General features: G+C 55.0%; 1 protein-coding gene across 2 annotated transcripts in view; it reads right to left on the bottom strand.

The window, feature by feature from the left end:
- Positions 1–3,631: 3,631 nt before the first annotated feature.
- Positions 3,632–23,330, bottom strand: part of TSPAN4 (tetraspanin 4) — a 79,327-nt gene continuing 59,628 nt past the window's right edge. For both annotated transcript variants that reach the window (XM_027860151.1, XM_027860150.1), the window contains 4 exons: positions 12,188–12,289; positions 5,946–6,077; positions 5,521–5,604; positions 3,632–4,545 (listed from right to left, as the gene is read on the bottom strand). In XM_027860151.1, the coding sequence (XP_027715952.1) occupies positions 4,477–4,545; positions 5,521–5,604; positions 5,946–6,077; positions 12,188–12,289 (387 nt within the window). In that variant the 3' untranslated portion in view covers positions 3,632–4,476. The remainder of the gene's footprint in view (positions 4,546–5,520; positions 5,605–5,945; positions 6,078–12,187; positions 12,290–23,330) is intronic.

Raw genomic sequence — 23,330 nt, 5'->3', positions numbered from 1 at the left:
AGACAGATTTATGGATAGATAGATATACAGACAGATCAGTGGATAGATGGATAGATAGATCGATAGAAATACAGACAGATCGATGGATGGATAGAAATACAGACAGATCGATGGGTAGATGGATGGATGGATGGATAGATAGATGATAGATAAGTAAATGCATCATCTTTCAATCTACCTTCCTCTCTTCCCAGGCAAGAATTCAGGGCCAACCCAGTTGCCCCCTCTAGCAGTCAGTGACACACATAGATTGGAAATGCAACAGTTAACTATGTTTACCACAGAGACCAGCTTAAAAGACAAGCAGAAAAGGAAACATTGAAGACGCAGAGATCAGTGTCCTGTGCCCTCTTCCTCTGAAGAGAAGAGGGCATAGCCAGTTTCTCCCGGCTTGGGTCTTGGCCCCTAGTGGGTTTGGGTGAAGCACAGTCGGACCAGACCCTCCTGGTGGCTGGGTGTCTGGCCCTGGCCCTTCCTGCCCAGCCCCTTTGCCCCTCCCCTGTGACATCCACATCTCCTTCAGCCTCTTCCTTCTCTCCTGCCCCTTGATGCTGCTGCCCCCCCCCTTAGGCTGGAATCATGTCCGCCCCCCTCTGCCAAGCCCTAGGGTAGGGGGCCCACTGGAGACCCCAAAACCAGGAGGAGCCCCTAGTCCTCTTCTTCAAAGCTGCGCCAAGCGTGTTAGCATGTCTCTGCCCCTCTTCGCCAGTTTGCTTGCGTATGGTAACGGCTCTTTGGTGCTGAACCAATTCCCAGACCCTGCAGCGATGGAGCTCGGTGCCCATCCCCCCACCATCCCTCCGACAATGAGGCCTCCTGCTGAACCTCCCGCATCTCTGATTGTTGGCGGTTTTGACCACCTTCAGGGGCCGCTGATGGACTGGTCTGGGGCTTTAACTCCCCCACCCCTCTGGCCTCGCTCGTTAAATGGCCACTCTGCTAGCCGGCCAGAGTCAGTGCTGGGAAGGAGCTGTCCCAGCCAGGGCCCTGACAGATTTGCTTTGGAAGCCCTGCATGGTCGCTGTGCAAGGCTGGCTGCTGAAGCCTTGTTGAAGCGGGTCGAGGGTCTCCTCAGTCCTAGCTGGACCCTCCCTCTTTAGACTCTGGGATTCATCTCTGTCTGCTTCCGGACCTTGGGCTATAATTTCAATCTTTTCCCTCCATTCCAGCTGCTTTTTTCTTGTGAAATCCACATCGGTGGGGCCGTGGAGGGATGGCAGGTAGCAGGATGTCAAACAGAAAGATTCCCAATTCTCCAGGAGGCCGCAGGCAGGCCCTGCTCTCTGGAGTGTCCCAGGCAAGGCCATCAGCTTGGTGCCAAAGTCCTGAAGCCCCCAGGCATCCTGAAGCCCTGCTGAGAGGCAGCCACTTCAGAGAGGGGCCCAGGGGGTGCCCATGGACACCCAGAACAGAGGTGGGGGGAGAGTTGAGACAAGGGGTCTGGAAGGACAGGCAGCCCTGGGCTGAGGAGGGCAAAGGGAGAAGGGCATTTGAGGACCCATGGAAATCCAGAGAAAGCAAACTTTGGTGTTCTTCGACTGAGCGAGCTTCTCCCCGGCTCCAACGGACTTCAGTGGGGGAAACCCCATGGGTCTGTCTCCTGACAGGCCCAGAGCTCCCTGGGGCCCAGGAAGGATCTCCAGAGATTGAGGCAGACACAAAGGACACTGTGTCAATCTCAATAAAGACTATTTAATAGCTTTGTTAAAAAATAAGATGGCTCCAGGTGGGGGTGGGGGTGCAAGTCTTTCTGGGCCTGGGCCGTGGACAGAGCCCACTCCCATAATGCCGAGGGAAAGCAGCTAAAAAATTCCAGCCTCAGACTCTAGGGTCTTTGTCCCTATTGGTCACATCAAAGCCATGGCCCCCTCCCCCAGACCACCCATCATCCACCCCCCACCCCAGCTTCCCCAGGAGTCTGCAGAGACACCCGGCTTCCTGGTAGGTGCTAGTCTGGGTCTGGGGGCATTTCTTGGGGGAGTCCTGCAGTGAGACTCTACCAGCCCCCCAGTGACCCCTGGGGTGGTCCTGGAGGCCAAGCTGATGGATGGCAGGCTGAAGAACAGGGTGGGAGAGCAAGGAACAAGGCAGCAGAAGACGGGTCTGAGCTTGGGAAGGGGGTGAACCCTAAGCAGGCAATGGGGAGCATGGAGCTTGAGCCCAGCTGTCCCTGGTGTCTGTCAGGTTCAGAAAAGGCAAAGACTGAAGGGCCTGCCAGGCGGGACTGGTGCTGGCCAGGGACCACAGTGCCTGTAAGTGCAGGGCGGCAGCTGAGGCCTGTGCTGGTGGGAAGGGCCCCGGGCTTCCATATTTACATCCAGAACCTACCTTCTGGGGGGAAGCGGAGGGGGCACATCACTTTATTTTCCAGGGGTTAGGGTCGAGGGGCAGCAGGAACCTGTTTTTGCCCTATCTTGGTCTTGTCTGTGCAGCCCCTTGGGAACCAGCCCTGCCCCTTAGCTGCCAGAGTGACCACTGCAGAGGAGAGGCTGCATTGGAGGATGCCGGCACAAGGATCCCAGAGCCCCAGCCACCAGCTGGGTCCTTGGGAGCCTCTGCTTCTAGCCTGTATGGAGTGAGCTCCCAGCCAACCACTGCCCTGGGGCTGGGCACCTACAGGGGTCCCCCTAGGCAATGACCTCAGCTTCCTCCTTGGTGGAAGACTAGCACCTACCAGGGAGCCAGGTGTCTCTGCAGACTCCTGGGGAAGCCGGGGCGGGGAGATGATGGGTGGTCTGAGGGAGAGGGCCATGACTTTGACGTGGCCAGTAGGGACGAGGACAATACAGTCTGAGGCTGGAATTTTTCAGCTGCTTTCCCTCGGCATTATGGGAGTGGGCTCTGTCCATGGTCCAGGCCCAGAAAGGCCTTCCTCCCGGTCCTGGCCAGGGGAGAGCCCCTCTGTGAGGGTGGAGGGCAGGGGTGACCGGCAAGGCATAGACCACCTGGGTTCAGTGTGTGGCCTCCTGCTTTCATTCCTGCCTCCATCACTGAGAACCCTGGGCACCTCGGAGAACACAGAGCCCAAGTCCTGAGGCGGGAGGCTGCTTGCTGGGTGCCAGTGAGGGCAGAGGTTCCAGCCCTTCACCAAGCCCATGGAACCCAGGCCCAGAGGCTGCTATGTGGGAGGCAAAAGAACTGGGCACTCAGTCTGCTCTGCCACTAACTGGCTGTGTGACTTTGGGCAACTGTCTTCCCCTCTCTGGACCTTGGTTTCCCCATGTGTAAAATGAGGGGGTTGAATGTGGTGGTCTCCAAGATCCCTTCTGGCTCTGGTACTGAGGGCTGTTCGAAGTCTCAGGGTGAGGGGAAAAGTGGGAGGAGGAGGAGGAGGAAGATGGACAGGGATAGGGAAAGAAAAGGGGAGAAGAGGGAAGGGGCCAGGCCTCCAGGCTCCAAACTGACTGCACTTTCTCAGCCCGGTCCAGAAGAGCCATCGCCCCCACGGGTTGGTCCCTGAGACTTGGGCCGGCATCATTCCCTGTCCGGTGACCCAGACACTCAGTCAAACTGCTCTGTTCTCAGAACAGGAGGAGGGAGGCCTGGTGTCTGATCCGATGGGACCCCCTGGGCTTGGAAGGGCCAGGCCAGGCCAAAGCAAATTCTGGGCACACATGCTGGAGGAGCTTTGCCAGGAAAGGTTACAGTTTTATTCTCTCGGATGGCCCCTCTCCAAGTGAGAGTCTCTAGTAAGGGAGACCAGATCCAAGCCTGGGGAGCACTGTCCTGGCCACCCCTGGCCTCTGGGACAAGAGACAGATGGGCAGACAGACGGACACATCGACCAGAAGGGCTGCTGTGCACTCACAACGGTTTACTGAAGTCAAGACACATCTGCAAACACAAAGTGGTTTCCTGGGTCTGCAGGGGGAGAGACAATCTCCCTGAGGGCCGCATCCAGCCTGGAATGTTAATGGGAGGACCCAGGGGTTCACACCAGGACTCGCCAACCAGCGGAGGGAGCACAGAGGAGGGACCCCAAGGCCACGAGGGGTGGCCAGGGGAGGGGATGCTCTTCTTCCACTGACCTGGCCAGGTCTGGTCCATCCCATCCCACTGGTCCCGGCCTGATTTGGGGGAGCACCACACCAGATAATGGAAACACTGTTTGGAAGGGAAGGGGGCGCCTCCTAAGTTGGGCTCTGAAGGGGGCAAATGAGCCCCGCCCCCAGGGCTATACCAGTTCCCACTCCATTCCCAGGACAGACAGACCCACAGACAGGATGATGGCCTGGTGCTTCAGGACTGAAGCGCTCAGCAGGGGCTGCTCAGGTCCAAGGCTGCCCTCGGGCCAGCAGGCCCGCACTTGCCCCTGGGGCTCCCATTCTCTGCTTCCTCGGGCTCAAGGGGCTCCAGTGCCCCCCAGGGTGATGCCGTTTACAAGGGTGACTAATCGGGGTGAATGAACATGAAGGAAATGGTTCCCGTGTCCTTTGGAAGAGAAGCAGGGAGGCGGGGTGGGCTGCGGGCAGGACTCTATGCGCAGTACGTGTCTGCTTTCACCACTTGGCAGTACATGGTCATGGCGAAGGTCAGGCCGAGAATCTAGGGGAAACAGAGGAAGGTGGATGGGGAGCTCCCGGCTCCTCCTCACTTAGTCCTCTCCTCTGGACTTCTCTGGTTGGCTGGGCTGGCCTCCCCGCCACACCCCACTCTGGGCGCCTCCTTCCCCTTCTGGGGGGCAGGGCCCGTCTTTTTTCACGTTTTCATCCCCAGTGCTTAGCATAGGGACTGGCGCTTAATAGATGGTTATTGACAACTGACCTCCAGGGGAGCTCCCTCCGCCTCGCCTTGCCAACCCCATTCATTAATTTATTCTTTGAGCATTTATCCAGCCCAGGCCCCCAGGAAGGCCAAACAGTGGAGAGAACACAGATCCCAGGTTTGGGGGTGCTCTTTCTGGGGGATCTTGGCAAGTCTTTCCCCCTCCCTTGGACTCAGTTTCCCCATCTATAACGTATGAGGGTTGGCCTCAGAGATCTCAATGGGGTTCTAGCTGCAGGGACTGAGGGACGGAGGCAGTAGAGGGGTGCAAGCTGGCTCTTATTCGAGGGAGGAGTTGCTATTCTGTGGTCACCTAGGCACTGGAGAGGTCACATGGGGCATAAATGTGGGCATGAGTAGCCTGGGCAGGGAGCAGCCCAGTGTCAGTTGTCAGGACCCCCCCTCACTGAGGCAGCTTCCCTCAACTTGAGCATCCCCCACTCCACCCTCCAGGTGCCCACAGAGGGGCACAGGAGATCATCAAGCACTAGGAGGGACCTTGGAGGGGTCTCATCTAACCCTGGCCCAGAGGAGGGGAGAGATGACCTTGGCCAAGGTCCCTCAGGCAGTACGTGCCAAATCAGAGTCAGAGCCCAGGCCATCTGGCTCCAGAGTCAGCACCCTCCCCCTGCACCATGCTGCCTCTTAGATAATAGCGATGCCTGATGAGATTCCTGGCCCAGACACCAGGGCACAGCTTGGCAGCCCTACAGGTTGGGGGATGGGGGGGAGGGGGGCTGTATCTTGGCAGCTCACCTGGACCAGAGCAGTGCACAGTCCAAAGATCCCCACGGCCAGGAGGTTTTCCTGAAGCCAGATCTTCACTGTCTCATAACAGGGCTGAAAAGAAAATGAGCCTTATTTCAGCTCGGCCCCCCAGAAACCCCTTTGCTGGGGCACATCCCGCCCTGACTGTGGCCCTTAGGACTAATTCTTCCAGTGTGGCAACCCATAACCCTTCCCTGAGACTCATGGGACCCCTGCCTCCCAGGAATCTGCCAAGAGTTGGCTCTCCATGTCAGCCCTGTCTGCTCTTGTGGGCAGGAAACTGAGTGACCAGGGACCCCCTGCCGCTGCCCTAGAGGCCCCTCTCCTACCATGAAACCAACTGCCATTAACAGGGTATCGGGCAAGGGGCCCAATGCCTCCATCACCACCTAGACCTCTTGCCCTGGACTCACTGCTTTCCACCAAGTGCCTGGAGAATGCAGCCCGCAGCTCTCGCTGAATTCCAGGCAGCACGAGTCTGGCACCCTAGTGCTGTTGTACACCTCAAACCAGTCTGTGTAGTTGGAGACCCCACAGCACCGGAACTGGAAAAGCAAAGAGAAAGGGAGGGGCATGGGGTGAGAGGCTGCCCCTTGTGTCCAGGCAGTGTCTCCACCCCGAAGAGGCGGGCACCCTCTGGGCAGTCCTGACTGTGGCCCACCTAGGGCCTGAAGAACATGAAGCTACCTTCCTCCTACCACTGCTATCCCCTACACCCCCATAAGACTATAGGCAAGAGAGAACTTGAAAGGAAAACCCATTGGACAGTTTTGATTCTGTAACATCAAATGTGTTAGCACAAACAAAAGCAACGCAGCTGAAGTTAGAAGAGAAGTAGGTAAATGGGAAATTCTTTGCAAGAAGTTTCTCTGCTAAAGGTTTCATTTCTAAGATATATAGGGCACTGAGTCAGGTTCATAAGAATAAGGGCCACTCCCCAATTGATTAATTGGTCAAAGGATATGAACAGTTTTCTAAAGAAGAAATCCAAGTGATCAATAACCATATTAAAAAATGCTCCAAATCACTAATAACTTGAGAAGTGTAAATTAAAACAACACTGAGATTCCATCTTACATTCATCAACTTTTGGCAAAGTTAACAAAAATGGAAAATAACAAATTCTGGAGAGGCTATGGGAAAACAGGTGCATTAATGTCCTGTTAGTGGAGATGAGACCCAGTCTGATCATTCTGGAGAGCAATTTGGAACTATTCCCAAAGACCTATAGAATTGTGCTTACCCTTTGACCTAGGGATACCACTCCTATGCATGTACCACCAAACAAATTTTTTAAAAAAAGAAAAGACCCAAATGTGCAAAAATATTTATAGCAGCTTTTTTTTGGTGGTGAAGGGGATGCCCAGCAACTGGGAAATGGCTGAATAAGTTATGGTATATGAATGTAATGGAATACTATTGAGCAGTAAGAAACGATGAAGAGGATGGCTTCCGAGGAACCTGGGAAGATTTACATGAACCGAGGCAGAGGGGAGGGAGGAGAACAATCCATACAATGACAACAACATGCTAAAAATAAACAACTTTGAAAGACATCAGAACTCTGATCAATGCAATAACCAAGCACAGCACCAGAGGACTGAGGAGGAAATAAGCCACTTGCCTCCTGACCTAGAGATGAGGGGCTCAGGGTGCAGAATGGGAGGTGAGAATTCATGCTGCTTAACTGTGCATATTTGTTACAAAGGGTTTGATTTTCTTTTTCAGTGGAGGAAGGGAGGTGGATTTTTGTTAACTGAAAAAAAATTTGATTTTAAGAAATAAAGAGAAGGGGCAGCTAGGTGGTGCAGTGGATAGAGCACCGGCTCTGAAGTCAGGAGGACCTGAGTTCAAATCTGGCCTCAGACCAAACACTTGACACTTACTAGCTGTGTGACCCTGGGCAAGTCACTTAACCCCGATTGCCTTTAAAAAAAGTGTAAAATTATATTTAAAAAAAAAGAAATAAAGAGAAAAAAAAAGGGCAATCTATCTCAGCTGCTGCCCCAAGTCCTTCCCACCCAGGCAGGAGACTGTTCTATAGCCTCCCCCACCCCAAGAACTATGATGTCATGAGTCCCAGGTTCCCCCTCACTGGACATCTCCAAGGAGAGGCTGGATCCTTACTTTCTAGGACCCTTGTAGATGAGGTTCAGTGCAGGCAGGGCTGAGGGAATCAGTTCAAAGATTCTGAACTTCAGAGTTGGATAGGACCTCGGAGAGAGGACAAGACAATACCAGTGCTAGCCATATGGCCGTGGGAAAGTCCCCTGACTTCTCTATAATGGCGGGGTGGGGGTGGATTGGACTAAATGAGCCCTCTAGTCTGTGTCTAAGCCTCCTGTGTCCAAGGAGGGTGTATGGAGGGAAAAACGAGAAATGTCCCTTGTGGCTCCGAGTTGTTCCTGAGCAAAGAGCACTTCTCCACTGGGGTTAGCCCACGAAAGTGTTTCCCCAAGAATGGCTCCTTCACGTGATCTGGAAGCTCATGTCCTCGGGGAGATCAGACCCATTTCGTTTAAAGACAGCCTTGGGGTGCAAAGGCTAAAGGGGAAACAGGGAGGGAGCTTCTCGGCGGGGGTCTGTGCCGCTGTCCACACCGGGAGGTGCTGCCGGCGGGCGCTGCTGCCCAGGGTCTGGGGTGGGGCGGGGAGGGAACCTGGCTGGCCCGACATTCTGCCCCCGCAGGGACCGCCATCTTCACCGACACGAGGCTGCTCTCCATCACTCAGCAGCAGCCAGACTGCCGGCGGATCCCTGGCTCTGCGCCATCACAGAATGAATCAAAGGCAGATAGAGGGGGCTCTGTCCTTCCGCTCGTTGATGGAGCTGCTGAAGATGAGTCGCTCCAGTCGCCCCCACCTCCCCGCACTGACATTCAGGAGGGAGGACGCCTGTGATGGATGGCAGACGTCGCAGGCATCGCAGGCGGGGACCTTTGTGAAATTGCTTCCTCCTGCCTCTTGGCTTCTCTCTCCTCCGCTTAGAAATGGGAATGCGAGCACTTGGCAAGGGGAGATTGACAGCCCAGACTGAAGGCTCAGCTCCACCCGCCAGGAGCAGACAGACCCTCATCCTTGAAGGCCACCTGGCCACCAGCCCCGCGTGGAGCTGGCTGAGACCCTGGTGGGACCTCCAGCATCTCCTTCGGGGCCACCTCCCAAGTCACCTGCCTTCCAGAACCGCTGCAGAGGGTGCTCTAACCTTCCTCCACGGGCCAGACGACTCAGTAGTGACTCAGCTCCTCTTCTCTCCTCTCTTCTCCCCATTTCCTTTACTTGTTGATCTTCCCTGGCTAGGGCTGGGGACTTGGGCACTGTGAGCAAGCTGACTGCCAGTGACAAGCGTGCAGATTGTCTGTAACTGTCCACAGGAAGCTGCAGCAGCAAAGGGGGACCTTTGAGCGTCTCCTCCCCCCTCCCCCAGTCAATGGGAAGGAGATCAACGTCCCTGAGCCCCATCTTCTCTCCCTACGTCCTGTCTGCTAGAGCCAGCTCTGGACATTTCAATCCATAAAGTGCAAAGCCACCATATAGACATAAACACGAATGGGAGGAGGGGAAAGAGAACAACACCAAGCGCCCCCCCAATGGGTTCCCCAGAGAAGGGGCCATGGGAGCCCAGGGAACCCTGGGAAAGGCCCTGAGGCAGCAGGTGTCAGAGGACCAGCCCAGGGGGGAGCCGCCCCCACGTGTCATCACCATGTCCTGGGAGCAGCTGGAACAGGCTGGCTCTGCCCTTTGGGCGAGCTCATCCACCTCAAGAGCTTCCCTTCACGAGTGCTGATGGGGGCCAAGGGCTCGTCAGGGCCTCCACTGAGGACCAAGGAGGTTCAGAGAAGGAGCAGGACCTTTGCCCTGGCTGCCAGTGGACACTAGAGAAGTCAAGGCCACTCGGCTTTTAGGACAAGGGGGCAGACAGTAAGAGGGCACCAACCTCTCCCTGCTTTGGTGTCACTCCGTTCAGCAAATATTGGAGAAGACAGGTAGGAGACAGAGGCCAAAACCAAATAATCCCTGCCCTCAAGGAGCTTACATGCTACTGAGGGAAAACCACACACACATCTGACTAGATGTGTGCCCAACATGTTCAGCTGTGACTCTGGGCTTGATCTGGGCGGGCTGTCCAGAGGGACTCCATCCTACGGGAATGAAATAAATGGAAGGGGTCACTGATGACTCACTGCGAGTGACCTCTGCAAGATCACAGGGAAGGGGACAGCATCAAATGTCACCTCAGCTTCCAAAGAATTAGAGAACAGAATCTGCCACCTTGAGACCAGTGAGCTAGACTTTGCCTCCTGAAATCTTGACGTTTTTTTAAAGGGATGGCTAATGAACGTCCAGAAAAGGAGGCAGCGACCACCAGGAGCCAGCCGGGCTCCATCCAGAACAGGTCAGGTCAGACACTGCACACAGCAAGCACTTAATAAAGGTTTGTTGACTCATGCTATTTCCTTTCTTGACCAGGTTGCTGAATGGGCAGATCAAGGGAAGGCTGGAGATCTCTTAGCTAGATTTTCACAGAGCATTTGACAAAGTCCCCTGGGCTCTTCTTGGGGACAAGATGGTGAGAGATGTGGGCTAGAACCCAGTACAGTGAGGTGAATGTGAACCGGCTGAGTAGCCAGACCGAAAGGCAGTCATGAGTGGAAGCAGGTCCATGGTGCAGGGCCCCAGGGATCTGCCTGGGGCTGTCTGACATGTCTTTTAATCACTCAGACAAAGGCATTTTTTCTGCCGTGCTTGTCATCTTGCAGGTGAAACACACTGGGAGGGGGGGATGCCTCATGGGTGGCAGACCTTGGCCAGCTAGAAATGACCCTAAAGAAGAAGCCCTGCTGGGCACCCAAGAACCATGGGACCCCTCCTCTACGTGTGGGAGCTCTTGGAGAGCAGAAACGATCTTATTCTCCTATGTGTTTCTTTAGCACAGAAGAAGCATTGACTAAAGGCTCATTCATTCATTCATGTGAGGTCTTGGCCTTGGATCCAATAAACACACTTTGCAAACACAGGATGAGATTGGCTGGGTCAGAGAGCAGCCTACCCAGTAAAAATGGGCGGGGGGCTTTTATAGATCACTGGCTCCATGTGAGACAGCAGGGCACCATGATCTTAAGTCAGGCCCAGCATCTGGCCCTGGCCAGACCTCCTCTGGGCCTTGGGGTCAGATCTGGGCACCATGGTCTAGGGTGGGCATTCACAAATTGGGGAGCACTCAGAGGAGAGAAGCTGGGGTGGGCAAGAGCCTGGACACTAGATTGCACATGGATGAGGTGAAGGACCGGGAGTGTTGGGGCTGGAGAAGAGAAGGCTTAGGGGAAGATGAGAGCGTCTGTCTGGGAACTGTCATCTCCTGGGAGGGATTAGTCTCATTCTGCTTGGCCCTGGGGGGCAGAACCAAAAGAAATAGGGAGGCTAATGAGTCCTGCTTAGAAGCCAATAAGAGGGGGCAGCTAGGTGGCACAGTGGATGGAATTCTGGCCTTGGAGTCAGGAGAACCTGAGTTCAAATCTGACCTCAGACACTTGACACTGACTAGCTGTGTGACCCTGGGCAAGTCACTTAACCACAATTGCCTAACCAAAACAAAACAAAACAAACAAAAAAAAACAAACAAGGAGAGACATGGGCATGTGTCCATAGACAGGGAGAGAGGGGATGAGAGAGGGGACAACCCCCTGGAGGGGATGATGGAATGAGGTCAAGGGGGTGTCTAGAGGGGTTGGCCTCGGCAAGAAGGGCCACTTCTCTGTGTGAGGGAAGTGTGGGAGGTGGATTGGGGAGCTCTCCTCCTTCAGGGAAGTAGGGGGCAAGGGTCTCAGCTAGAAGGGCTGGGGGAGGGGCAGCCACGGGGAGCCACTGTGAAATCTGGGACAAAGAATCCACTAGGGAGGTGCAGACAATCAACTGATTGATTGATTGATTGAGCGCCCAGTGGAGGTCAGCAGCCATCCAGGAGAAGCAAAGGTAGCCGATGGTGGGAGGGACCCAAGGCTGAGGCTTAGCAGGGGATGAGGGACAGGATCTTAGGCAAGGGGGCAGCAGGCTCAGACTTGTCTTGTATCCCCACCACGGTACAGTGCCCAACACACAGTAGGTGCTTACTCAGTGCCGGTTGGCATGGCTGACTGATTCGGGTGCAGGGACAGGTTGGCCTAAATGGCCACCAGGGGGAGATCTGGGGATTCAGCGAGAGAGGACAGGCTCACAGATGTGAGAATAGAAAGGACCCGGGAAGAAACTGAGGCCCAGAGAGGGCAGGTCACACAGGCAGACAAGGCAGAGCTGGAGCTCCTTCCACCTGTTTCCGTGACAATTAGTAATCAGAACAGTTGCTAGCATTTTTATAGAGCCTACTGTGTGCCAGGTACCGTTATTATCCCCATTTTACAGATGAGGACACTGAGGCAGGCAGAGGTTAATTGACCCGCCCAGGGTCACACAACTGTTACGTGTCTCAGGCAGGATTTGAATTCAGGCCTGGGGCACCCCTAGCTGCCTCCTGAGTTTGTCTGGGTCCCCATTGCAGGGAAAGGGGGCCTGGGACCAGGGGGGGTCCTCATGTCCTCTCAAGCCCACCAGAGTCTTCAGGCACTTCTCGGTCCCGGAACAAGGAGTGGGGGCGGGGGCGGGGCCAGGCTCGCACTTACATCCGTCTGGATGATGCTCCAAGCGTTGGTGAGGCCAATGTTCCCCTCGGCCCCATACAGATGCAGCCCCTTCTTCAGGTCCTGCTGTGCGTACGTATCAATCTGTAAAGCGAGCAGAGGGTGGGTCTGAGCGGAGCAGAAACGGCAGGCAGGAAGGGCCCGGCCCCTCCCTCTGCTGCTCGAGAGGGGCTGGGGGGCCCCCGGAGCCCATCTGGCCCACAGGGAGCCTACACTCTAACTAGGGGAGTCCACGCCCAGCAAGGCTCAGCACCCCAAGGGTACAAGAGCAGGCGATGCCTGGAGGGGACAAATCTGTAAGACCTGGACAACCTTAGGACACAGAAGCAACGCACCAGGAGGGCTGTAATTAGTGAGCAGCCGAGGAAACTGAGGCGAGGGAGATGAAGCCTTTCATATGGGGTTTCTGGCAGCCCGTTGTCTGCAGATCCTCGGTGAACCCCGACGGGAGCCAGAATCCACGATAGGGGGCCCAGGACACTCGGGCACCAGGGCTGCTGTGGGAGTCTCCTGAGAAGAGCTGGGGGGCTCCCAAGCTGAGGATTTGTGGGAGGGGGGAGTGGGAGCCAGCAGAACCCGCCCTTTTCTGTGGGTGAATCTCCCAGGACAGCATAGCCTGGGTGGTGGGGGCTGGGGGAGAAGTGGCCCTGCTGCTCTGAGGTGGGAGGGCCCTTCAGTCACCTGGGGACTAGGGAAGGCTTAGCCTTGAAGGCCAGGCAAGATGTCAGCATCCGGGATCCGCATAAAAGCCTTCCAGCTTCCCCAGCCTGGCCTTGGAGATCGAGGGAATCTCAGAGCCACAGGCCCGAAGACACAAAGGGCTGGGTTGGAATCCTGCCTTGTGTGTTTGCTAGCCGTGTGACCCGGGCTCACATAGCTTAGCCTCAGTTTTTTCTGTAAGATGTAATATGGGGCTAGACATAGTATCTATCTCACAGGACTGTTATGAGCTATTCTGAGACTTCTTAATTATTTCTTTCTGTAAAATGGGTTCTTCTGAGACCCCTTCCAGCTCAGACAAACACTCCCAGTACCAACCCCCCTCCCAGGGTGGTGAGGCTCCTATGAGCCTTTTGAGGCGGAAAGTGCTTAGCAGGTTTCAAAGCCCTGTGCAAAAGCCTTTCCTCAGCCCGGGCACCTGCCCCTTTCTCAGGCCAGCCAGGAAAGATGCCAGCTAGTCCTCCCCTCCCACTGCCATCAGCTTCAGGGACAGCCTCAGGACCCCGGTCCGAAGGGACACTGAGGTCAGTGGTGGGGAGGGAAAAGGGTGGGGGGCTGGCATCAGCTGGAGAGATGCCCTGGGGCCTCAGAGCAGGTCCCTGGAGCCATCTGGGGATACAGCAGGAGCTGGGACCCCTGGGAGCTCCGTCTACACCTGCTCGGAGCCCAGCCCTCCCCCCCCAGCCGTCTGCCTGGGCAGTCAGCCGGCCCTCGTGGAAGGTGTGAGCTACTTAATTTTTAATGACTGGGCTACATTTGTAAAGCCCATGAGAGTGAGCAACCCACCATCCCGGGCTGTCTGGTCTACACCCTCAGATGGTGTTAACAGCCACAAAGCGCCAGGGGGCTGCAGAGACTGCTGGGCACCCAGGTGGCTGACACACCCCTTGGACTCTGGCCAACACTCCCCAGGCCGAGCTGGGGTTGATTTGGTATTGTGGGGAGGGGCTCCTGCTACCAGGGAGGACAGGTCCTTGAGGCTGCTTGGCTGTGGTACCCCCAGGCCGCAGACTCGGGCCTCCTCTGTCCCTGTGGACCCAGAGAAGGGAGCTGAGCTCGGGCTGGGCATGGCCGTAGGGCAGCCACGACCCCAGGGTGGCTGCTGAGCTGTTCCCCCGCTCCGAGTTCCCCGAAGGTATTTTGTGCTAATGAACAACGGCTCCCAATTCCACAGGGTGCCAAGGGCTGGGGGTACGGGCATGCTTGTCTCCATTTTACTGAAAAGGAAAATGAGTCTCAGAAGGGCTCAGAGTTTTGTCCAAGGTCACACACCTAGGTCCCAGTCAGGATTGTACCGAGCCCCCGGAGCGAGATGTCCAAGAACCGAGAACCAACGAAAACTCACTCTGGCCCTATGAGCCCAGACACGCTCAGAGCCAGGTCACTTCCTTAAAGCCAGTCCCTTCTCTCTGGGCCTCAGTTTGCTCCTCTGTAGAATGGGGAGAGGGGTGGGCCAAATGGCCTCAAAGCCATGATACTAAACGAGCCCAGAGAGGATCAGCCATTTCTCTGCCCGTGCCCGGGATATGGGTAGAGCAGCCAGGTCGTGAGAGGAGGAGAGGGGAAGAGGGCAGGGAAGCCAGGCAATGGGAAGGCACGCCGTGCTCCCTACTGCAGGGGAGCCCCTCATCTCGCTGGGCCACCTCCAAGGTCAGCACAACAGAGACCGCAGGGACTAAAGGCTCCCTCCTGGGGGGGGGGGGAGCAATCCACAATGGATTCGTCCGGTGCAGCCGAGACGATGAGCAGAGGGGCTGAGGTGACCCCATCAGGCACACAGGAGCCAAGAGCAGGAAAAAGCGTTTGTAAGCGGTGCTCAGGGGCAGCAACCCCGGGCGGAGGCCTGTGCGCCCCTGCTCCCAGCCCCTCCTGCAAGATCAACCACTGGATGGGGGGCCCGGCCACTGCTGAAACGCAGCGACCCGGTGCCCACCATGCGCAGCCCCCAGGTCACATCCCCAGCCCTTCTGGCTGCCCAGGGACGTCAGGGCACCCCCGAAGCCCCAACGGCCCCAAGCTTCCCAGGAAGTCTGAGATCTAAGGAGCGACCACTTGTTCTCCCAAGGCTCCCCAGAGGCTCCAGCCCCATGGTGAGGGGTCCCCAACCTGCAGCGCAGGCAGACAACAGTGTGGGCGCAGAGAGAGCGAGACCCCAGGGCTGGGTTGGGGGCCCCTGCCTGCGGCTCCACACCCAGTAGGCACAGCCACCCGAGGACCAGCCGTGGCAGACGGGGATAGCTCCCACCCGTCCCAGCCCCTTCCCCCCAATCCGGGAGCCCCCAGCGGCCACCAGAGCGTGAGGATGATGCTGCCAGGAGCCCTCGGGGCCGGCCGGACAAATAAATATGGGACGTTGCCCCTGAAAAAGTTTCAGCTTCTCCCAGGGAACCGTCAGAGTCAATGTCTGCAAACCTCCTCTATTCTCAGTCTTCGCTGGGCTTTGGTGAGTAATTTGAAACGGAAATCCCCCCATGCCAACCCATCAGTAATGGACACAGACCCTAAAGCACCGGTGGTGGATACCCAGGCTGAGGGCTCAATACCAGAGCCAGGAGACACCAAGCCCAAACACCCAGAGCCAGGAGACACAGGGGCCCGGCCACGCCCAAGAGCCAGAAAACTCTTTGGAGGCAGCTGTGAAAAAGCTCACTGGAAGCTCCTCCATCCTCTGGACCCCCAAGAATTCCCTCTGACAGGCCCCCCCCCACGAGGCCCTCTGTCCCCAAAAGCTCCTGGGGGCAGAAGACAACAAAAAGAAGCATCATTTGACCACTTGCTTCACCCCCTACGTAGCCGCCAAACAATCTGCCTTGGGAGCCACTAACACGCCCAGATCAGATGCGCCCTCTTCAGGCTGCCAGCAACACCCACACGACCCCAGGTCCTTGTATCTTGAGCCTGAAGGGGGATGAGAGCTCCATTCCCCCATTTTACAGGCAAGGAAACTGAGGCCCAGGGAGGCTGACTAGTGCTCCCAAAGCCACAGAGGCAGTGTCAGAAGTGGGCTGGAAGCTAGGTCCTCGGACCCCAGGGCCGGGCTGTCTCTCTCTTCACTTTCCCCCAGCTAGTGAGGCTCAGTCTCCCCCTGGTCAAGTGGGTGAGGCTCTGGTCCTCAGGTCAGCAGGACCTGTATAAGCCACTGAGTCTCTGACCCTGTACCGGCCACTGTCCTGCCCCTTCTGAGCCTCAGTCTCCCCATCTGTCAAACAAAGGCGTTGGACCCAATGATCCCGGACCACCTGGAGCCTGTTGTGCAGCCTCCCAAGGTCAAGGGCACCCCCTGCAGGACCCGCAAGGACCGTGGAGCCCAGAAAGAGCCGTTTAGAATTCAGATCCGGAAGGCACCCTGGGGCTCACTCAGTCCAGCCCTTGGTGACCAGGTGAGGACACCAAGGCCTGGGGGAAGGGGAGGGGAGCTTTGCCTTCCCTTGACAAACATTTGCTGAGCACCTACTGTGTGCAGGGCCGTGTCCTGGAGGAATCATCGGGCTGGCGGTAGCCTCTGGCCCCATCGAGGCCCCAAGGGCGCACTCTGGTCAGCAGGGCTGAGGGCAATCTTAGACAAGGTGCTGCCTGTCAGAGTTTTACTCCTCAAGCCCCACAAGGGCAGGACAGTGGGGGCAAGGCGAACAGGGCAGGGTAGGAAGGCAAGGCAGGGTGGACAGGGGGCAGGTGAAGGGGGTGGGGGCAGAGCAGGGCAGGGGGACAGGGGGACAGGGCAGGGGAGGCAAAGCAGGACAGGGGGACAGAGGGCAGGTGGAGGAGGTGGGGGACAGAGCAGAGCAGGGGAACAGGGCAGGGCAGTTGGGCCACTCATAGCAAAGAAGCTACATGGTGCAAAAGATAGAGCCTGAAAGACCTCAGGAAGACCTGAGTTCAAATCCATCTCAGATACTCTCTAGCTCTATACTCTAGGCAGAGACTCTAGCAGTGGGGCAGGAGGGCGGCAGGACTCGAATGTCACAGACCCATCGCTCTGGCCTCCCCTCCCTGGACTCCCACCGGGCCCAGGCCTGGGTCAGTCCCAGAGGCAGCTGCGCCAAGAATCCCGGGGGTGGCCGGCTGGGGGTGGGGTGCTCTGTGGGCCCCCTGGCCTCTGCCAGGCTGCAGGCGGCCATTCCCAGGTCTGCTCCAAGGTCCTGCCCCCCAGGGCATAGGCGTACACACGTGCACACACACACACACACACACACACACACACACACACACTGCTCCCTCCCAGCCCTCGCACATGCACAGATCTGCCGACTTGGGCACGTTGCAGCTTCACTCTCTGGACCTGGCCACCATCTCCCTCTGACCCCGTTCCTCCCCAGGGTGAGCCCCACAGCACATAGCTCAGGGCCTGGCACACAGGGAGTGCTTAATAACCGGCTGACCATGTGCCGACTGGTCCCTGACCTCCCAGGCACCCACAGGGGCTCAGCTGAGCACAGGCAGCCTCCCTTGGCCCAGTCCTGAGAGTGAGGCTGCCAGACGTGGGCACCAGGTAGGGCTACAGAGGGTCAGACCAGATCTCCTTGGCCCAGAGGGGTCTCGGTTTCTCTCCAGCATCTTTGCAGACACAAAATCAAAGCTGAGGGAAGCCTGGCCCCGGGAGAGCTGTCCACCTCATCATCCTTCTGCCCTCTGCCTGGGCAAAAGGGTGGGGGAGCCATCTCTGCAGGGGATCAGCCTAGACCTGATGCTGGGGGTGTCACTGGACAAGCCTTCAGAGACCAGCCTTAGAGGTGGCCGGGGGGCATTGTGATAGAGTGCTACACCTGGAGTCAGGAGTCAGGACCTGCGTTCAAATCCAGGCTCACACACTTACTAGCTGTGGGCAAGTTGCTTAGCCACTGTCTGACTCAGTTTCCCCAACTGCAAAATGGGAATCATAATAGCACCTACCTCCCAGGGTTGCTGTGAGATCAAATGAGATAATATCTGTAAATCTTCATGTAAATACGTGCTATTATTATAATGATAATTATTATTATTTTTCACACAAGCCAAGGGCCATGAGCTCCAAATGTGTATTTCCCTCCACTGTCTCTCATGCTTTTCTTTCTCTTTTCCTTTGTCTCTGTTTAAGAGCTGACTTTGTTTCTGACCACTTTCCCCTTAATCTACCCTCCCTCTTATTCCTCCTCCCTTTTCCCTTAATCCCCCTCCCTTCCAACTTCCCTGTTGGGTAAGATGAATTTCTGCCACCACCTGTGTGGGAGTACATGTGCATGTGCATGTATGTGTTTACATGTGTGCGTGTTCTTCCCATCTTTGACCCATTGAGATGAGAGTGAGGCTTAATTGTCGCCTGCTGCCCCCTCCTCTGGCTCCCCATCTCCTTCATAGTATGAACTCTGCCTGGCACACTCCACTTAGGTGAGATCATTTCCCCCATTCTTCCTCTCCCTGCCTGCCCTCTCCCAGGACGCTCCCTCCTCCTCACTCTTCCATTCGTCTTCCAAGATCATCCCAAAATAACAAAATCTCACCCAGGCTCCTTGTCTCATCAGACTCCCTCTAGACCCCCAGTGATGACAGAGCTCTGGGTCACGTGCATCATCTCCACACATAAGAATGTAGACTCTAACCTTGGTCCCTTGTGATTTCTTACTCCTGTTTACCTTTTCTGCTTCTCTTGCTCTTCCGTTTGAAGAGCAGATTTTCTATTCAGCTCTGGTTTTCCATCAGGAATGCTTGGGAGTCTTCTCTCTCATTGAATGTCTATTTTTCTCCCAGGAAGGTTACACAGAGTTTTTGATGGTTAGCTTATTCTTGGCTGCCAGCTCACATCCTTTGCCTTCTGGAATATTATTTTCCAATCTCTTCACGTCTTCATACAGTGGCTGCTGAATCTTGTGTGATCCTGGCTGCGGCTCCATGATATCTGAATTATTTCCTTCTGGCTGCTTGCAGTATTTTCTCATTGACCTGGGAGCTCTGGAATTTGGCTATAACATTTCTGGGAGTTTTCATTTGGAAGTTTCTTCCAGGAGGAGACTGGTGGAGTCTTTCAATTTCTACTTTGCCCCCTGGTTCTAAAAGATCTGGGCAGTTTTCTTTTAAGATGTCTTGAAATGTGATGTCCAGGCTTTTTTTTTTTTTGGTCGTGGTTTTCAGGTAGTCCAATGACTCTTAAATTATCTCTCCTCAGTCTGTTTTCCAGGTCAGTTACTTTTCCTGTGAAACATTTCACATTTTCTTCTAGTTTTTTTTTCCCCAGGCTTTTGACTTTGTTTTATTGCTTCTTGATATCTCATGCATTCATTAGCTTCCATTTGGCCAATTCTAATTTTTAAGGAGTTATTTTCTTCAGTGAGGTTGTACTTCTTTTTCCAAGGTGTTCATCCTCTTTTCATATCTTTCCTCTATAGCTCTCATTTGGTTTTTTAAACCTTTTTTTGTCCTTTGCTCTTTCTAAACATCTCTTTCTTTAGCTCTTCTAGGCTTTCTTGTTGGTTTGTGTTCAATCTGCATTTTTCTTTAGGGCTTTGTTTATCGATGTTTCCGAGTCATTCTCTGCTTCTGGGTTTGTGTCTTGAGTGTCCCTGTCACTTTAGCAGTTCTTTATGGTCAGGTTCTTTCTTGTTCGCTCATCTTTCCAGCTCCTTCCTGACATTGGGACTTGATGTTAATGCAGGGGCCACAAGATCTATAGTCACGGTCATCTGATGCCTCAGGAAGTATTATCACTAGCCCCATTTTGCAGATGAGCAGATTAGGCTCAGAGAAGGGAATTGTCGCATAGCTAGTAGGCATCTGAGATGGTATTGAAACATGTCTCCCGGAATGACCCTTCCTACCTTTCCAGCCTTCTTCCACCTTACACTGCCCCCCCCCCCGCTCCCCACACACACACACTCTATGACCCTCCTGGCTTCTCCTTAAACAAGACACTCCATCTCCCCAACCCTGGGCATGTCTCTCATGCCTGGAATTCTTTCTCTCTACCTCCTAGCTTCCTTCAAGTGAAAGCTGAAATCCCACTTCCTACAGGAAGCCCTTTCTGATCTCCTTAACTCTAGCACCTAATAATAATACTAATCTCTGTTGATCACTTCTGATTCATCCTGTCTATAGCTTGTTTGTACCTAGGTGTTTGCACCTTGTCTTCCCCATTAGACTGTGAGCTCCCTGAGGGCAGGGACTGCCTCCTGCCTTTCTTTGTATCCCCAGCACTTAGTACAGCTCCTGGCACATAGTAGGAGCTTAATAATTTTTTTTACTTGACACCAAGCCTAGCCCTACTCAATGTATGGTCACATCCAGCTTTGTTCAGAGCCCAGATCTGGGTGCAGGACCTCAGACAGAGTGCCCAGGCAGAGAACAGGGGGACCACAGCCGCTGGTGGGCCCTTTCCCTGACCTGGCCTGTTCTCACTTACCCAGCCTAGGCTAGTTCCCCAGCCTCCTGACTCCCCGATTTTAACCAAGACTTCATTCACCTGGGAAGGAGGCAGAGATAGCTAGGACGTGCTTAATTGCCATTTGGAGGTCTTTTATGGCTGCTGGGGGCAGGAGAGGCAGGATGGCGATGGCTCTGCCTGTGGAGAAGCTACATTCTGCTTGGCCCCAAGAAGGGAAACCAGCTGAGAAGTCAGTTCAGGCTGAGTGTTCAGCAAACACCTCCTAACCTTGAGGGCTACCCCAGGATGGCCTCAGCTGCCTCCGGGGGTCCCTCCTCCCTGGAGGAGCAAGGTCAGCTTTGCTGAGGCAGGGGGACCCATTTAGCAAGAAGCAGTCATTTCTCCAGTCTGAGAGTCTGTGGTCCTATGAACGGGGGGTAGCCTGGGCTTGCTACATGGCCATACAACTCACTTTGTTTTTCTGGGCCTCAGTTTTTTCACCTGTGAAATGGAAAGGATGCACCACTCCCTTTTTGCTGTGGTGACAGTAAGGGAAGCTGGCCTTCTCTCTGGATGGGTGAGAGGAGCAGAGGCTCCAGGCCTCCTCAGCCATCCAGTCCTCACAGCCAGGCCCTTTTAGAAGCCTGTAGGGCTTAAGCCTCCTCTGGCCCCAGACACAGCTGGGAGACAGACAAAGGACCACCCTTCTCAGCCAGGCAGGTGCTTAGGGACCACTGGTGTGAGAAGCAGGAGGCCCGGGGTCCCGGCAGAGTGAAGACAAGTCATCCATCCCAAATGCACCATCCACTGCACCCAGAGGCCCAGATGACCCAAGAGATAGGCACAGTTTGTCTGAAAGTCAATATACTGACAATTACCAGACCTTCCTGCCTCTGCTTTCTTCCCAGACACTCCACCAGGCTGGATTTGGGTTTTGCCTCCCCTACCCCTGGGGTCTCATCTGGCCAGGCCAGGCTGGGAAGGGCAGGGTACTGCAGGATGGGGGAGTTGAGGACCCAGGGCAAGGTTTGAGGGGTTTCGTTTGCAGGCAGCAAGCAGCCTCAGACACCAGCCCCATGCCAGAACAATCAAGCCATCCCTAGACAAGATGGCCTCACAGGCGTGCCCCTGGGAATCTGATTACATGCATACACCAATGGAACCTCAGAAAGCAATAGAAATAGCATTCGGAGTTATTTCCACACAGCTTCCCTTCTCATTTGCATAGCTCGTTTTCTCTGGTGCTTTTCTTTGGTCCAGAATGATTCTGGAGAAAAGAACTCAGTTTAACCACATCCTTCCTGCCTCACCCAGCCCTGTTCACTGGACAGGAATCACCCAGTCCTGCCTGGTGCCTGTGGGTCCTCATATCAGAACCTCCTGGCAGGGACAGCTCCCGAGAGCTCTTGGCTGACCACCCTCCCCTATGGGATGCTGTCTCCTTCCTCTCGCTTGTAATGCTGACCTCTCCTGATTCTGCTCCTGCCTGCCTGATCACTCCTCTCTGTCTCCTGAGCTGGATCACCGCTCATCTCCCCGACGTTAACTACAGGATTTCTCCAAGACTCTCTGGGACCCTCTTCCCTCTATGCCCTCTCTTGGCGATCTCACCAGCTTCCTGGCATTTAATCATTGCTTCAGTGTAGATGATTCCCATAGCTGCACATTCAGCCCTCACTTCTAACCTGAGCTCCAATCTTTCATGAACGAATGAATTTTTAAAAATTGATGAAGTCCTTACCACTTGCAAGGGACCATAATAAACGCTGGGAGCCTAAAAGACAAGAATGAAACAATCCTTGCACACAACATGAAAGGCTGAGGGCTAGAGTGGACAGAACATTGAACTTGGAGTCAGAAAGACCTGGACTTGAAGTCTATCTCAGATTCTTATTGGCTGTGTGACCCTGGACAAGTCACTTTGACTCTGCCAGTCTCAGTTTCCTCATCTGTAGAAGGAGAAGGTTGGACCCAACGGGATCTACAGTCCCACCCAGCTCTAACCCTATGAGCCTATACACAGATTCACAGAACACACACAGTCAGTGGAGAGGTGAGGGGTGGGACTCAGAATTAGGGTATGGAGAGGGTGGCATCGAAGCTGAGCCATGAAGGAAACTCTCAAGGACTCTGTGAGGCAGCAAAGAGGGGGACAGCACATTCTAGGCAAGGGAGCAGACATCCCTGCAAAGGCCAGAGGAGTGGGATTATAGTGAGAGGGGCTTTGAATGCCAGAGAACTTTGCGTTTGGTCCTTGTGGTGACCAGAAGGCACTGGGGCTCATTATGGATGTGGGGGGAGGGAAGGGAAAGGATTGAATCTGTGCTTTAGGAAAATCTTTGGCAGTTGAGTGGAGGATGGGCTGGGGGGGAAAGGTGTGAGGGGGTGAGGGTCCACCCCAGGGCAGGCTGGGGTCAGAGGAGAGGAAGGGGCTTAGGGCGACATCACCATCCCTGGGCAACAGCCTGAACGTGGAGTGGGAGGAGTCCAGGATGACGCCTGGAGCCTGGAGGATGGGGGGGGGGGCTCCCTCTGATGCTGCTCATCTTTCATTTCATGAGGACCAATGACATCATGGGGGATGTCCTGACTTGGCTTGAACTGGACTGAAGTGAGGCAGGCACCCACTCGTCCCATTTGGCTTTTGTCTCTTCCCACCATCTGGCCCATCCTACCTTTCCAGCCTTTCCTACAGTCTACACTCCAGCCACACTACCCTTTTTGCTGTTCCTTATATACTACCATCAGCCTCCCACCTCCAGGCCTTTGCACGGGCTGTGCCCCATATCTGGAATGCCCTCCCTCCTCACCTCTATCTCCTAGAATCCCTTGCTTCCTTCAAGGCTCAGATTAAGCAACACCTTCTCAGCAAAGCCTGTCCTGGTCCCAACCCCAGCTACCAGTGCCTCCTCCCAAAGATTATCTTATACTTGTGTATTTATCATGTATAGATTTTATATGTCAGCAAGCAAGTAGATAAATGTCCATGTTGTCTCCCTTGATAGAATGCAAGCTCCTTGAGGGAAGGGCTCTGGTTTTGCTTCTTTTTGCCTTAATGAGTGTTTAATGTGACTG

The sequence above is a fragment of the Vombatus ursinus genome, unplaced genomic scaffold (assembly GCF_900497805.2).
Source record: "Vombatus ursinus unplaced genomic scaffold, bare-nosed wombat genome assembly UNPS02014176.1, whole genome shotgun sequence".
Lineage (NCBI taxonomy): Eukaryota > Metazoa > Chordata > Mammalia > Diprotodontia > Vombatidae > Vombatus > Vombatus ursinus.
Note: the sequence above shows the minus strand (reverse complement) of the source record. Positions and strands in the feature narration are given on the sequence as shown.